We start from the raw sequence: 14,625 nt of genomic DNA, 5'->3' as shown, positions 1-14,625 counted from the left end.
GGGCAAGGGCAGCCCAGGAGCCCAGCTTAAAGCCAACAGTGAGTAAGAAGGGGCAGGCAAAGCCGGGGAACCCGCCCTACATAAATAACACAGGTAGGTCAATGAGGAGGGTCAGTAGAATTGAAGAGACTGGACCACAAGGAGATCTAAGCCCCCAGAGACCCACAAGGGGAGCCAGCGGCTAGGGTGGAGGATGCAGGTGCTTGAACTCCTTTCCTAGCCATAACTGATGCTGCCTAGGGGGTGGTCCTGAGGCCACCAGCACCAACTTTGAAGGCTTTAGCGCCAGCCTCTTTAAGACCCTGTTGTGATCTGAAGTTCTGGGTGCCCAGCTGGAACTCTGCCCAACACATGGGACCCAGACAGTTGGGTGTAACACATGGATCCTTTTTAGCCGTGGCCCCACTGCTCTGGAACCTCCTTTCCAAGGTGAGCCACAGTTATGGCTTTTAGGAAGGGGCCAAATTTGGCAATGTACACTAACACTTGCTGCCCTGTCTCCTTTCAGGTCACTAAGATTTGTACAGGCACCTCACGTGTGCCCCACTGAAATGAACAGAAGTTGCTTAGTAGGAGTAGCAGAGAAATTGGATGTTGGAGCTTTAAGAATCAAAGCACCATATGAAGACCGGAAGACACCACACTACAATGAAGTATATAACCTAATACAGCCTATATATAGCCTATAGCCTAGCATATTCCCAAATACGTTCAGCTTTCACACATGTACCAAAAAGATAGAAGCATGCCATTTCCTCCTCACCCTCAGTTCCTTTGTGTGCTTGTCAACAATCTGCTGAACATTCATGTGGGCCTCCTTCTGTGACGCTATAGAAATGATCTGCTGTTCTGCAGCAGCTGTCATCTCCGCTCGAAGCTCCAGGAGTGCCTTACTCAAAGCCTGCAGACATTTACAAATATTAATACACAGACAGAGCTTGCTAAAAATTAAAAAAAAATACTTATAACATCTTTGTCAAAATTAAATAGCCATTTGCTGCTAAGTTTTGCAGACAATAGTAACAAGCAAGTCATTTTTGGAATTTTCCTGTAAGTAGGGGTGTTTTTTTTCCCCAAAAAATTTCTTGATTAAAATTGCAAATTGTGGTGTTGTGTGTTTATCCCAATTCTTAGTCAAAATTATACAAACAGAGCAATAAAGTACAATAAGCATTTTAACTGAACTCTTTATCATTTTAGACCACTACCAAAAATATATACATACATATTCATTTGTTTTCCAAGCTTCTCAAAAGTGCAGCACCACACAGACGAGCAGAATTTTTTTTTAATCACAATATCCCCTGCGTTGTATGCCAGAATGGCATAAAATGTGCAAAAGAGCCACAGAAAGTGATTAGGTCAATACAGAAAAAATAAAATAAAGGCTTCACTGAGCCTTGCTTGGCTTTTCAAGCTTCTCAAAAAGTGCCGCATCACACAGACAAGCCCCCCCAAAAGGCATTTATGGAGAGTGGCTTGGTGCAGAAGGGAGATCCAGATCCAAGTGCACTCACCTAATTACAGATCACAGTTTAGAATTCAATCGCCTCACTTCCAGATTACTGTACAGGCTGGTAATCTACCTGGGCATCCCACCCACTCACATCTCTTCCCTCCCACCCAGCTGCCACACATAAGCACAGGGGTCTCCAACTTTTTGGCCAGATGGCCACATCAAATATCTGGCACAGTGCTGAGGGCCGGAAAAAAATTTAAATATAAAATGTATATAAATAAATCAGAGATGGAACTTAGATGAGTGAATAAATGAATGAATGGGCTCATTCATTCAACCTCTCTGGCCCTTCAGACCAGACGCAACCCTCCAGACTCAACCAGAGTACAGTTCCAGTCATGTTCGGCCAAGTGGGCCAGAGGCTTTCAGGGGACAAGAGGCTGGCCGTGGGCCGGATAAAGGCTTGCCGCGGGCTGCATCTGGCCCCCAGGCTGGGGTTTGGAGACCCCTGCTCTAGCAGATACTTTTACTCAGCTGCTCCACCATCAGAAACGCTTCAGAGGCTCACTGCCTTAGTGACAACTCCTTGTGGATTCCTCAAAAGCAAGCAAAAGTGGTGCTATTTTGTGAAATGAGTGGTTCTTCATGTTTTGATCTTAATATTGTTTTACATCGTAATTTGAGTAGAAATTCTCATTATTTCACATTCTATGTTGGACACTGGAAAATACATCCCTACCTATAGGAGTTAAAGACAAAGACATCTGTCTAAGATACAAACTAATCAAGATCCACCAGTGCATTTAGCTAAACTAAGGTTTATACATAGAGGTAGCATACTGTTCAACTTGACCTACAGCCCAGCCTTAACTAGTGCTAGTTGGGAGCCAGATGAAAGTCTCCTCGGGGTAGTTTTACCTCTTACCCCAAGTAACGCCCTGTCCAGTTCTATGGGGCTACTCAGATCTCTGCCAGCTATTTAGTTGGTGGAAGGCCCAGCAGCCCAGTGTAAGGTTTTCTGGCCCTGGAAGGCGGTTAGGATACAGCGGTGGAGGCCTCGACTCATCCCGCCCTCTCCCAGATCCAATCTGCCACCCTGTTCCACCCCCTCCCACCCTGATGCACCCTTCCCAGCCTCTGGATTGCCCTCCCATCACTCTGTCCCAGGCCCTGTGCCTCTCAGTGGCATACTTACCTCCACCGGCAGCTGGGTCTCTGAATACAGCATTGGCGGAGCAGCACAGTAGAACTGTGTCCTCCATCCCCCAATCCAATTCTGGGGATGGAGGAAAGGAAATGTAGAATGTAATAATATGAAGTTCAATTTCTTGTTACAGAGGGGGAGGAGTGAACTAGATGTGTAGCCATGCCCTAGCTATGTCCTATATTTCCATTTTGTGCCCACATAAACATGTTGAGGCCCTGACCTTCGCAAAGTTGTACACTTCCAAGTCCAATACCATTTCTAAAAGAGAGAAATAATTCCTGGTTGCTCGTGAAATAGTAAGTTTACACTTCAGTGACTACTCACCCCCCAAGATAGATAACTTACTTTCTGTTGTTTCTCTTTTAAAGCCAGCTGATTCTTCAACCGTTCCACCAGATTTTTCATTGTAGTAGTCGGAGCTCTATTATTTGCTTCTTTTTGGGCCTCTAGCTCAGTTTTTACATTCAGTAATTCCTTCTCCATCTGCGACAACAAACTCCTTAATTCATCTACTTCATCTTTCAGTTTTTTCACTTCCGCTACATGCCTCTCCTCAAGCCTAGCATAGCAAAACAATAAATAATAATGACATACACTGGTTTAACTGAACAAGCTCCAGATGGACTAACAGGGTTGAAATTAACTATTGTCAATTCTAATTATAAACGCTCCCAATACTGATCTAGAGGAGCAAAACATTTTGTGACAAGCAAATTGAAAACTTTTCATAGCTAATTACACAAGAAAATGTACTGATTTAATTCACCAAATGGGTTAAAGAACAACATAAAATATACACTTAATGGGGAATCATCACACTAGCTCAACAGTTCCCAAACTTTATAGTACTGCAACACACCTTGTCCTCCATGGTGGGTCATGATGCAATGGTCCTGGTCACATCACAAAGCATTGCTGGGAGCATCTGAAGGCTGCTTCAGGGTTATGTCAGGCCCATGACTCACTCCATTGGCCTCCACGGGCTCCAAGATGCATTGTGGAAGCAAACCAGAAGTCACAGGTGCTAACCGGAAGTAGACTCCAGTCTCTTCGTTAGGGTATTCTCAGGCCTATGGAAGTCAATGGAGTGGGTCGCAGGCCCACTGCAACCCAAAAATGGCCTCCAGAGGCTCCCAGTAATGTGTCATGACTAGGACAATTGCATGGCAACCCACTGCACATAAGCTGCACCCCAGTTTGGGAAATGCTGTACTAGCTGGTTCTGTATCAACTCCAGGAATCTTTCCCTTCAAACTGCCTCCAAGTTCTATCTAACCTTTTAAAAAATTTTTATTACTAACTTTTAATTATGCCTCTTTGCAGAAAAAAACAAAAACAAATTGAGCAGTCTGATCTAGCATCTAATGAACAGATTCAATTTTCTGAGTACTGTTGTATGTTGCCCTCTCCTCTTTAGCATACCTGTTAATTTATCCATGTAACTGAGCATCACCACCACTACTACCCTGAGCTCTGCCAAATATTTATATGTTGGATTTCAAGTACAATTTTCAGAGGGACAGACCCATGCAGAATCTAATACACAGAGACCTGAAAATACAGTTGCATCCTCTCATTTTGTGGTGAACCAAGTCAAAACTGATTTATTTCACCAACTACAACTGAAACTGATAAATTACATTAAACAAACAGATGCACTGCAAAATGTCTTATGGGCTATAAGTTACAGCATGAACCGTAACTTTTGTCTAGACTTACGCGGCCCTGATGTTATCAAACTCCTTGATTTTTTCTAAGGTAATTTGCTTTTGTTTCTGCAAGTCAGAAGTTGTTTTCTTTAATTTACTCAGAAGGGAAGCAAGAGAGCTATCTTGCTCTGCAACAGTCTGCTCCATCTCTGCCAGGCGAATTAAATGTTTATTTGCTGGGACTACTAAAGAAGGCTTTTTCATCAACTCCTGTAGAAGAAAACAGATTATGCAGAAAATGAAGTTTGCATTGCTTCTTTATCTAATATTACATTTAAATCTCAGATCAAATCCCTTCCTGATATCTTTCTAGGAAAAGGTGAATTTAAGTTATTGTATCGAACACGTTACATACAATTCAGCCATGTTAAGGTAACATTTGTTCCCTTCCTTGAGGGTTAACTCCTGCTGCTCCATGGGTCATCTTGGAGCAGTCATTAGCACTGGCGCAAGTCTGTGTGGCCCCATGAGGGTGGATCGGGCCCGAGAAGCAGGTTAGGATTTTGCAGGTGTCGCTGCCACTGAACCCATCCCCTCCCTGGGCCCGATTCGCCCCCCTCCTTGCCCCTTCACCTCCATATTCCTCTGACCCCCACCTAACCTCCCTCTCAGCCCCCCTCCCCGCTTGCCACCTATGGTGGCAGGTGTCACTGGTCCTTCACAGCATAATGTCCGGCTGCTCTGGCAGCAGCCAGTCTGCACTCTAATGTGTTGCATTTGTGACAACCAGAAAGCTTGTCACGCCGCCAGAAAACATATTCCAGAAGCATAACTAGACAACAGGATTGGACCATCGTTCTCTTAAATAACTTTCATGGGTCAAAACCACCAGTGCAGAACATGAACCCTTAGTGAAACTCATAATAAAAATGTATAACTCTCCTTTTCTCATTATTCCTGAGTACTCATAAAAAAAAACCTTGTACATACCAATGCAGTTTGCTTGAACTTATTAAAGGAATTGTCAGCATGTGAATCTAGCTTCTGATGGAGCACTCTGAGGTCTTCTTCATGTTTCTTTGCAATTTCCTCTTGTTCCTAAATAGCATAAAATTCACATCTATTATTACTACAACTTACAGGAGTACAGTTAATAGCAGGAGACAATCACCTGCAGTGTGAATATTTGCGGAAGGTCCTAGGATTTATTAAAGAGTTTTGGTTATGTCACATGTTTCTGCATTCACTCATTGTATTCAAATCTCAAGTAAGATAAATCCATTTTACTACATACAGAGAAAAGAGAACCATGATCATGTAATAAAGTTATGTTAATTCAAATTTTGTAAACATCTGATCCAGGTGAGCCTTGCCCTTTTCTCCTGTCTTCTCTCCCCCAACCTCCTACCTTATACAGTCCAAACCTGCATGAGGTTTAGATTGCATATAAACTAAACCTTATGCAGTCTAAACCTAAGACCCCTGATGCAGTTTAGACCTTACTGCACTAGTGTTCATCCACTGAAATCCCAATGAATGTAGCCCCTGCACAGAAATACCGGACCGCAACACACACAGCACCTCCACATGCATTGTCCATTTCTGATCTATACCAGGGCTGGTTGAACCCTGGTCCAAAGGCTGCATCCGGGGTTTGGGCAAATCCTTCCCTTCCATAACTGGTACTTACAGTTCCGGCGTGCTGCGGTACTTCATGTACCCAGACTGGGATGACAAGATGCTCCGGGCAGTTGCTTCTTTGCGGAAGTCCGGGTACAAAGCCCGCTGGGGCACTGCACCATAGACATGACTGGCCAGAGCACTGCGTCATCCTGATCTGGGGACATTAAGTCCCACGGCGTGCTGGAACTATAAGTACCAGTCATGCTGGGGACCATAATCCCAATGTGCAGTGAGTGCCACTGATCTATACCACAAGGCCCAAGTGTTTAAGGAACACTTGTATGGAGGCATAAACCAACCTAAAACAAAATCTACCTCTCTTGCTTTGGCCAAAAGGTGTTGGTATTTTTTCAGCACTTCCTCTTTTTGATTTAACCGTGCCTGCATATTTGCAATTGTCTGATGTGCAATCTTCAGAGCATGAGAATAGGCAGCTGGCTCGTCTTCTTTTTGGTCCAGTTGTGCTATTAACTTCTCTCTCTCCAATGTTGCTGGCAATCGAAGTCTAAGTTCATTAATGATCCTATCTCTTGACAAGATATTTTGTTCTGCTTTCCACAATGCAGTTTCCTTCTCTTTCATTTTCTGCAACAAAAATAAAATATATACTACAGAAATCAATTTATGGGGGAAATCACTGAATAATTTATAACCTATAAAGACACTTAAATCACTGTAATTTCTTTACTGTATTAGATTTAATTATTGCAAAAGTTTCTACAGTAACTTCATTAATACTCTCATTAGTAAAAGATGTAAAGAGAATGTTTTCAACAGTTTAGGTCTGTAACTATGTTTAACAGTGCAGCTGGGATCAAGGGGATAAACAGCCCAAACCTAACTAACTCCCTGCATGGCGATGCAATGACACCAGCACGGCACCCACTGTATCCCACATAGGAGTTTCAGCACGTTGAGGCCTCCTCGAAGTAAGGAAACATTTGCTCCTTTGCCCTGGGGTAGGTTCCAGCAGCTGCCATGGATCAACCTGGACATGCACCATCTCTGTAGCTTGCATGTCTGCATTGGCATGTGAAGGCAGATCAGGCCTGGGAAGGGGGTTAGGATTTTGTGGGCACCACTGAACTCTTCATAGTCTCCCTCCTCTAGCATTCTAGCTGACTGCTTCTAGAGTTCCTCTTCTAGAGTTCTATAACAGGCTGAAAAGGAAAAGACACGAGTGCTTGCCACCACAGTAAGTATAGGGTTCCCTTTTAACCATGGTTTTTGTATCTGCAAGTGGGGCAGGAACATATCCCGGCAAATACTGGGGGGCACCTGAAAGATAATAAAATACAGATAATAAAAAGCATTTGGTTAGCTAACCAATCCAGTTACCTCTTCTAAAGATTTGCAGGTTGCCTGTATTTCCAAGATTGTCCGAACATGTTCTCTAATTTTTCTTAGAGCTTGCTCAAGCTGATGAGGAAGTGGTAAGCCAGGGTCTGGAACTGATCCTGTAGCTTCATCAAACTGCAGAGGAGAAAGAAAACAAGGGGGTCTGTCTCTCTCTCTCTCTCATGACTGCAAGTCAATACCACTGTAAATGCAAAATAAAATCAATCTAGGTACCTTTTGAGCAGTATTTAATATGTCCTTTTGCTGACGATCATATATGTCTAGCTGACGTTCCAGTTCTACTTCTCTTTGATCCCAAGCCATTTGCCGCTCCTCATGGAACTATAAATTTCAAAAAGTGTTTAGAAAGTATTTGAGAGCAATATAAATATTATCAAAGGTAACCCATTTTTAATGATACAATAACGTGTGACTAACTTCAGTATATTTAAAATTATAGTCAATTTCCTATTCAGTGCAATGCCATAAGCTTCCATGTACCTTGTTCTGCTGCACAATCTCTTCTTCCAGGTTGCTGATCATTCGTTCGTATTCAGAAAGGATATTGTTCAAATATTTGATCTCTTCCTTTTGTCTGGCCAATTCACGGTTCAGTTTGAGTTCCTGAAGACGAAGCTCTTCAATTTTCATATGCCATTCTATTACCTGATAAAACACAACTGGTTAAATCTTGACAGTACCACACTTAATCTGTTTCAGTAGAGCTGCCACGTGCAAAAGCAGCAGATGTGTATTTAAGCAGCTGAGGTGATACTGGAGGAGAAACTGAGGCTGAGACCTAATGGTACACAGTGGTGCTTCTGAGCACTCCCTGACCTCACAATGATGGTCTCTGTGCCAAACTCATGAGTATTTGGTGGATTACCACCATGTGACCATGAGGAGCAGTGGAACTGTGTTTGAAAAATGACAGAAGGAATCTCTGATGACTGGGGAAAAGCACTAGCATGCATTCATGGTGCACTTCACATTCATATTCAGGCCCAAATTAACAGAGGTGAGTGCACCAGCCCCCAAGGAGAGCAGAATGCAGTTTTTCTGATGTCTACCTCTGGCTCAGTCAAGATACCTCTCACACACACACAATCTGAGGAAAGGGTCATAACGAATTGCATATGAGTGGATTAGAAGTTTTCAAGTTAAATCATTATCATCTCAAACCTTTTGTGCTCCTCTTGTATCTTTTAATGTTGCTAATAGTTCTTCTAACCCTTTTAATTTCATCTCTAGCTCCAGTGCTCTGTTCTCCGCATCTCGGCGCTCTTGTTGAGCATGCTGCATGTCATCCATTGTTTTAAGCTTGTCGTTCTGAAGTTGAATCATCGTTTTGGAGAACTTCTCCTGCTGAGCCAAGGGCAGCGCCCCACTAAACTGCCTCCGCAGAGACTGAATAGTCTGGCGTAGATGTTTGGCTCTATTCCTTCCTTCGAGCCGGGCATAATACAACGCTTGCTCTTTGTCATCCAACTTTTGCTCTTGGCGCATATTAATAATCTCCATCTTTTGAAGTTTGGATGTAGCGGCTTCTAGCTTGGCCACAGCAGTGGCCTCGCTAACCTGAAGGGCCACGATATGCTGATGTAACTTTGCAATGAGTGCTTTTTCATCCGATTGTGCCTAAATGCCAATAATACATACAATCAAATGTGTTTCCATAATATATGCAAGAAACGAGACCTATTATTTTTGTCACTGGACTCAGTGGCTATGCTCCTTAGCAGCTATGCTCCTACCTGATAGTCCAAAATTTGCATTCTAAGTGATTCCACTTCTTTTTCTCTCGATTGCTGGCGATTTTCCAAAGCAGCCACTTGCATCCTGGCAATATCAGACAGCTCTTTTAACCTTGTAGAGGATATTAATGAGAAAAAAAATAGTGTGGTTTTTTGTTATAATGCAAGGATAGCAGCAGGATTCTTTAGGGCACAGAATAACCTCATTCAAATAACCATTATTCAAAAATTATCTACACATTAATATTGAGTTCAAGTAGTTGAGTGCCTACTAGATTGTAGAAAAAATTAGGCCAGCCACAGGCAAGGCAGTGGTTTCCTTGTGGGGGTGGGAATGGGAAGAATTACTACTTGAGCCTTTTATAGCTAAAGAGCAGCAATTGGGAGATACAACATCGGGTTATGGGACTTCACTTGTCTTCACTATATCCAAAGTAGGACAGAACTGTAAGGAGAATATGCTGAAGGTAATTTACTGCACTTCGTTAAGCATAGCAGGAGAAGCTTTTTTAAATCTAGCCATTTACTCTTTAAAACTTCCCCAAAGTTCAAAAACAAGTTTGGTTGGTTTTAAAATAACTATATTGCTAAGGTTTTCTTCTCCCAGGTTCTCTTTTAAAAGGTTCTTGGGCCAAGTTGGGGGGGGGGGGCTGTTCTTCTGGTTCAGGTTCTAAAAAGGTAACTCAAAGAAGTTTGCCAGAATGTCTCCTCCCCCCCCCCCCCCGGCCAAGGCTGCAGCCAGCAACAAACACACACACACTTTTGAACTTACTTTGATACCTCAATCTTGAGTTCTGTTTCACTTTTCTCCAGGTCCATAATTCGATGCCTATCTGCCTCACTCACTGCCCTACTCACACTATTTGACAGTTCATCTCGCAAGGACTGTTCCGTCTTCTGTGCTTCAAGGTTGATCTTCGTAAGCTAAGATAGAAGGTTGATTTGATAAATGTATTTAGAACTGGTACAAGGATATTCAGCTAATGGGAGGAAGATTCTTGGTACATGGGTGGACAAACCACATAAAAGCTCAGTAGCCCACCTCAGCAAACTTTGCTTCAAGTTCCAAGTTGCGTTCTTCAAGTTGCTTTAATGTGTTACGTAAGTGTTCGTACATTCGCTGCGAGTGCTCAGCTCGCTGCCTTTCATTGAGTTCTTTCATTTCTAGCATAGTGATCTTCTTAGAAATAGAAACTATCTCGGTGTTGGTTATAGATTTTGTGGCCTTGTCTGCAGCAGGGTCTCCTATAGTTATGCAAAATATAACTTTAGTCTCTCTCTCTCTCTCTCTCTCACATACACACACACACACACACACACACTCTTTAAGCAGGAATTTAATTTCAAATTGTCTTTAGGTTCAGACACACATTAATGCAAATTGATCATCTGCCAATTGTCTAGGTACAAGCATGACTGAAATTTTGGTTCAGCTACTGTCAAATTTCCATTTGTATAATAGAAAGAACTAAAAATACAGGAGGCGCCCTGTATCTACAGATCCTGTATTTATGGTTTCACTTATCTACAGATATGGGGAACCCCCCCCCTCCGTGTGCAATTTAAAAGCTTACTGTGAGGTTTTTTCTTCCTTAAACTTACAGACTTACAGCACTTTTCAAGCTGCCTACCAGCAACCAGAACACTTTAAAAAAAACATGAAGGTCGACAGTGTTATGCACGATCGAAAGAGACCACTGACCCCAAACCGAGTTCAAGGCTTTTATTGTGAGGAATGGAACCTGACCCAAATAACAACACCCTTGTTCCAAATTCCCTGATTGAGTGAGGACCTGAGGCAGGCACTAGGCAGGCAGGAGGCAGCAGGACTTGAGGCAAAGGCTCGATGTTTGTTCCCTGGATCTCTGAGGCTCTCCCAGGGGCTCCTTGCTGCAACTCTCTCCTCAGCTCTCAGGTTTCAGCTCCGCTCTGCAGCTTGGTCTCTCCCCCAGCTCGCTCCTTCCTGCAGCTCCTTCTCTTGTCAGCTTCCCTGGTGGTCCACCTTCCTCTGTAGAGCTCGTTCTCCAAGGCTCCTCACAGCAGCTCTTCCCTGGTGGTCTCCCCGCTCCTTGCTTGTGCAACCCCTTTTATAGGCCTCTGCACACAGCAGCCTCTACCTTCCCTCTCCTGGTACTGCAGCCTCCTCTCCTGCAGCAGTTTCCCCTCTGGTCCTCCTCAGGCTGAGCCCAAGTTTTACACATAACAACAGGAAGAACATTAGTGCTTCCTGCTGACCACCCTCGAGTTTTTTCAAGTGCTCTGGCTACTGAGAGGCAGCTTGAAAAGTGCTGTAAGCCTATAGGTTTAAGGCACTTGGTTTAAGGAAGTAAAAAACTGTGTAGTAAACCTTTAAATTACAAAATGGGTGCACACATGGGGATTGCATGGGGAGGGGGTCCCCATATCTGTGTTTTCCACTATCTGCAGGGGGGACTAGGAAAGTATCCTCCGCAGATACTGGGGAACCCCTGTAGTGAGCAAACCAGGTCATTTTTCCTCAAGAAGCATGCACTGAATATCAATGAAATGTACTGCAACAAAAAACACTTTGAAGGACAGGACATTTTAACTCCAATGCTGCAGATACCTCAAATGAATGAAAGGATTTCCCCATCCCCTCACATAGCTTGTCAAGAAATCTGCATGTGTGCCAGATTTTATTCTCAAGGTATTTGTATACATTGGGCTTTAAAACACGTGAACTGTGTGTCAGAGCTTGGTAAGAATCTTAAATAGCTTCCAAACACCTGTCTGAATTTGTTAATTTTTTTAAGGGACATTTTAGTATGTCTCTAAAGGTATCTGTGATCATTGGTCACGCTTACCTTGTGATAAAGGCATTTTATTTGCAAGGAGACTTATCTAGTCCATTAGAATAATTGCCTTCATGAGATTTCTTGTCCTGTTTGCTTCCTGTCGAAGTCTGAAAAGAGCTCCTCCAGGCACAGCTTAGACCAGCTCAAGCCAATTAAACCTTCTTTCTCCCTGAAACTTTGTTCAGGAGAAAGATCTGACAGAGTTCGAAAGAAAATGAGCTGAAGACCAGGAAGGATGCTACTGCCTCATAAAACTGCTATTTGAGTCACACACTTTATTGTGCATTCATGAACAGGCTTCTTAAACACTCACTCAAGCCAACCTGGGCTGCCTAAGTAAGGAGGTCAACTCAAGAATACATATAAAATGACTGGCAGCCAAAGAGAATGGGGAGATTTGAGAACACCTGTGAATTCCCTATTTAATTCCAGATTTTAAGATACTAAATTTACAGAGAAAGGATAAAATGCATGATTCCATTACTATAAAAGAATTATAATATGCAAGGCAATTTAAGCCTTCTTAATGTAATTTGTCAAAAATGTTGATATTTTATGTTGAACTGTAAATGTTTTATTAGTATCTTAACTCCGTTTTTGATAAACGGGATTAGGACTAATTATGTTTGCTTTTACGATTTCTCTATCGATGCCTAATAAAGGTTCATTCATTCATTCATTCAATATGCAAGGCACCTACCCAGTTTTGTTGCTTGTTCCCAAGCTTGTTCAACTGTATGAAGTTTCTCTTTTGTGATTTCTAGTTCCTTGTTTAAAGACCCTATTTGTTCTTTCAGGGATGCATTTTCACTCTGTATGACAAAGTATGAAAAAAACACTTAAGAATAATTTGAATACAGTCTTAGATTAAAATACAGACAGCACCAAGAAAGTTTAAGGAACTTTATAAGGTACATTAATAGCAGCACATAGCAGGAAAACACAGGGAGGGAGACTGGTGTTCTCTTTTCAAAACCTGACAACTAGAGGAAGCAGATTCTGCTGGACCTGCACAGATAACTTGTCAACAAAATGGTGAGATGCATGCAACAACAACAGTACAAGTTGTTTTACCTCCAAGTGCTCCAGATCAGTTGTTCTTTGGACAAGAAAGTTATCTTTTTGTAGCATATCCCTGTATTTAGCAGTTAACTCATTATACTGTTTGTTAGCCACTTCCAGTTCAGTTAGAGACACGCTGTCATCCAACACTTTTTGCAATGCTGCTATCTTGAAAGTTGCCATGTCCTAAGCAAAAGAAGAAATTTACAATTATTTATTGTTTTAGGCATTCTAAAAGCTTCAATATTAGCAATGAATTCAAAAGAATCATAGCAAGTCATTAACTTTGAATATAAAATCTCAACTATAAGAGCATAATTATGGTATATATGGCAAAGTAGAATTACAACCAGAATTTTCTAAAGCAATGTGGAAGAATTACATGCTAAATTCTAATTTTATATCAGACTAGCCCAGCCACTGAGTAGTTCTTGTTTATGGGAAGAAAGAATACAGTTTATTTTTTTAATTCATCCAAAGCACCAAAGAGCTTGATCCTTAGTACCAGGAAAACATGGAATCATGGTGTATTATTTATTTTTATTTTATTTATTTTTCACATTTTTATACGACCCTTCCTCCAAAGAGCTCAGGGTGGTGTACAAAGTTCCTCCCCTCCATTTATCCTCACAACAACCCTGTGAGGTAGGTGAGGCTAAGATAAGTGATTGGTCCAAGGTCAGCCAAAAAAATTCATGGCTGTGGGGGGATTTGAACCTGGGTCTTCCAGGTCTAAGTTCTTCTCCCAAACCACACCACCACTCTAGCTCTTATTCTAGACAAACCCTGTCCAAGAAAGGCATCTTCTGTCTAAAGCATCCACTACAGGTTTGTTCAGCCTTTTTATGAATCTAGCAATAGTTGGATTGAATCTTGATATATAATTCAGTGACTTATGCATAATATTTAATGCTTAATATTTTAATAAATACGTAATATAGAGGACCCTCTGCACGTCTGTGAGCTGGTCTACCTCCTCCCATGGTGACAAAGAAGTGCCTTACAACACTTTTTGCAAACTTTGGATAGAGCCCTAAATCATATACGTTACATTTGAAATTGACAAATGTTTTGACAAGTATGCAAAATTCCAGAACAGAGAAAACAAAACAAATTTTAAAAGCAGGACATTAACCTTGAACCTTTGCAAATGTCCAATCCTTTCTCCAACTGTGGTCTCCATTGACATTAGCTCAGTTTTCATCTTCTCGTTCTCTTTCCGAAGAAGTCTCTCCATTTCAAGTAAGGTTGTGTACTGCCTTGTCAATGATCTTTCATTTACTCGAAGAACAGTTATTTTTCGACTGTATTCTGCCAACAAACGTTTAGAGTCGTCACCATCCTTTTGAAGTGCATCCAGTAAACTCTGTGGAAGGTTTTGAAACATCACGAGTAAAGTTTATATCACAGCACCAGTATTTCCATTTTATTAACACATGGCAGACTGGGTCTAGAGAACTGCAAGCAGAGTTCTGCTCATATGAAAGGACCTTCCTGCTTCCATGTTCCCACTGTAGTCCCTTCCATCAAAGGGCACCGTTTCTGTGGGTTGAGAGAGCTGTCAGAATGGTATAGGATACGGCACGGGGAACTGTAGCTGATGGCAGACACCAGGGAAAGTCCCTCCTTGCGTTGACAGAACTTCTAACAGTAAGGG

The 14,625-nt window shown here is 42.1% G+C and overlaps 1 protein-coding gene across 6 annotated transcripts in view; it reads right to left on the bottom strand.

The window, feature by feature from the left end:
• The window catches only part of CEP290 (centrosomal protein 290), a 53,842-nt gene that overhangs the window by 13,513 nt on the left and 25,704 nt on the right, over positions 1-14,625 (bottom strand). For all 6 annotated transcript variants that reach the window (XM_066633146.1, XM_066633145.1, XM_066633147.1 and 3 more), the window contains 15 exons: positions 14,104-14,334; positions 12,981-13,154; positions 12,607-12,718; positions 10,133-10,335; positions 9,863-10,014; positions 9,091-9,202; positions 8,519-8,974; positions 7,838-8,002; positions 7,571-7,678; positions 7,337-7,471; positions 6,314-6,583; positions 5,306-5,413; positions 4,386-4,585; positions 3,012-3,225; positions 764-901 (listed from right to left, as the gene is read on the bottom strand). In XM_066633146.1, the coding sequence (XP_066489243.1) occupies positions 764-901; positions 3,012-3,225; positions 4,386-4,585; positions 5,306-5,413; positions 6,314-6,583; positions 7,337-7,471; positions 7,571-7,678; positions 7,838-8,002; positions 8,519-8,974; positions 9,091-9,202; positions 9,863-10,014; positions 10,133-10,335; positions 12,607-12,718; positions 12,981-13,154; positions 14,104-14,334 (2,778 nt within the window). The remainder of the gene's footprint in view (positions 1-763; positions 902-3,011; positions 3,226-4,385; positions 4,586-5,305; positions 5,414-6,313; positions 6,584-7,336; positions 7,472-7,570; positions 7,679-7,837; positions 8,003-8,518; positions 8,975-9,090; positions 9,203-9,862; positions 10,015-10,132; positions 10,336-12,606; positions 12,719-12,980; positions 13,155-14,103; positions 14,335-14,625) is intronic.

This window comes from Tiliqua scincoides, chromosome 7, assembly GCF_035046505.1.
Source record: "Tiliqua scincoides isolate rTilSci1 chromosome 7, rTilSci1.hap2, whole genome shotgun sequence".
In the NCBI taxonomy this organism is placed as follows: domain Eukaryota; kingdom Metazoa; phylum Chordata; class Lepidosauria; order Squamata; family Scincidae; genus Tiliqua; species Tiliqua scincoides.
This window is presented reverse-complemented; position numbering and strand designations above follow the sequence as displayed.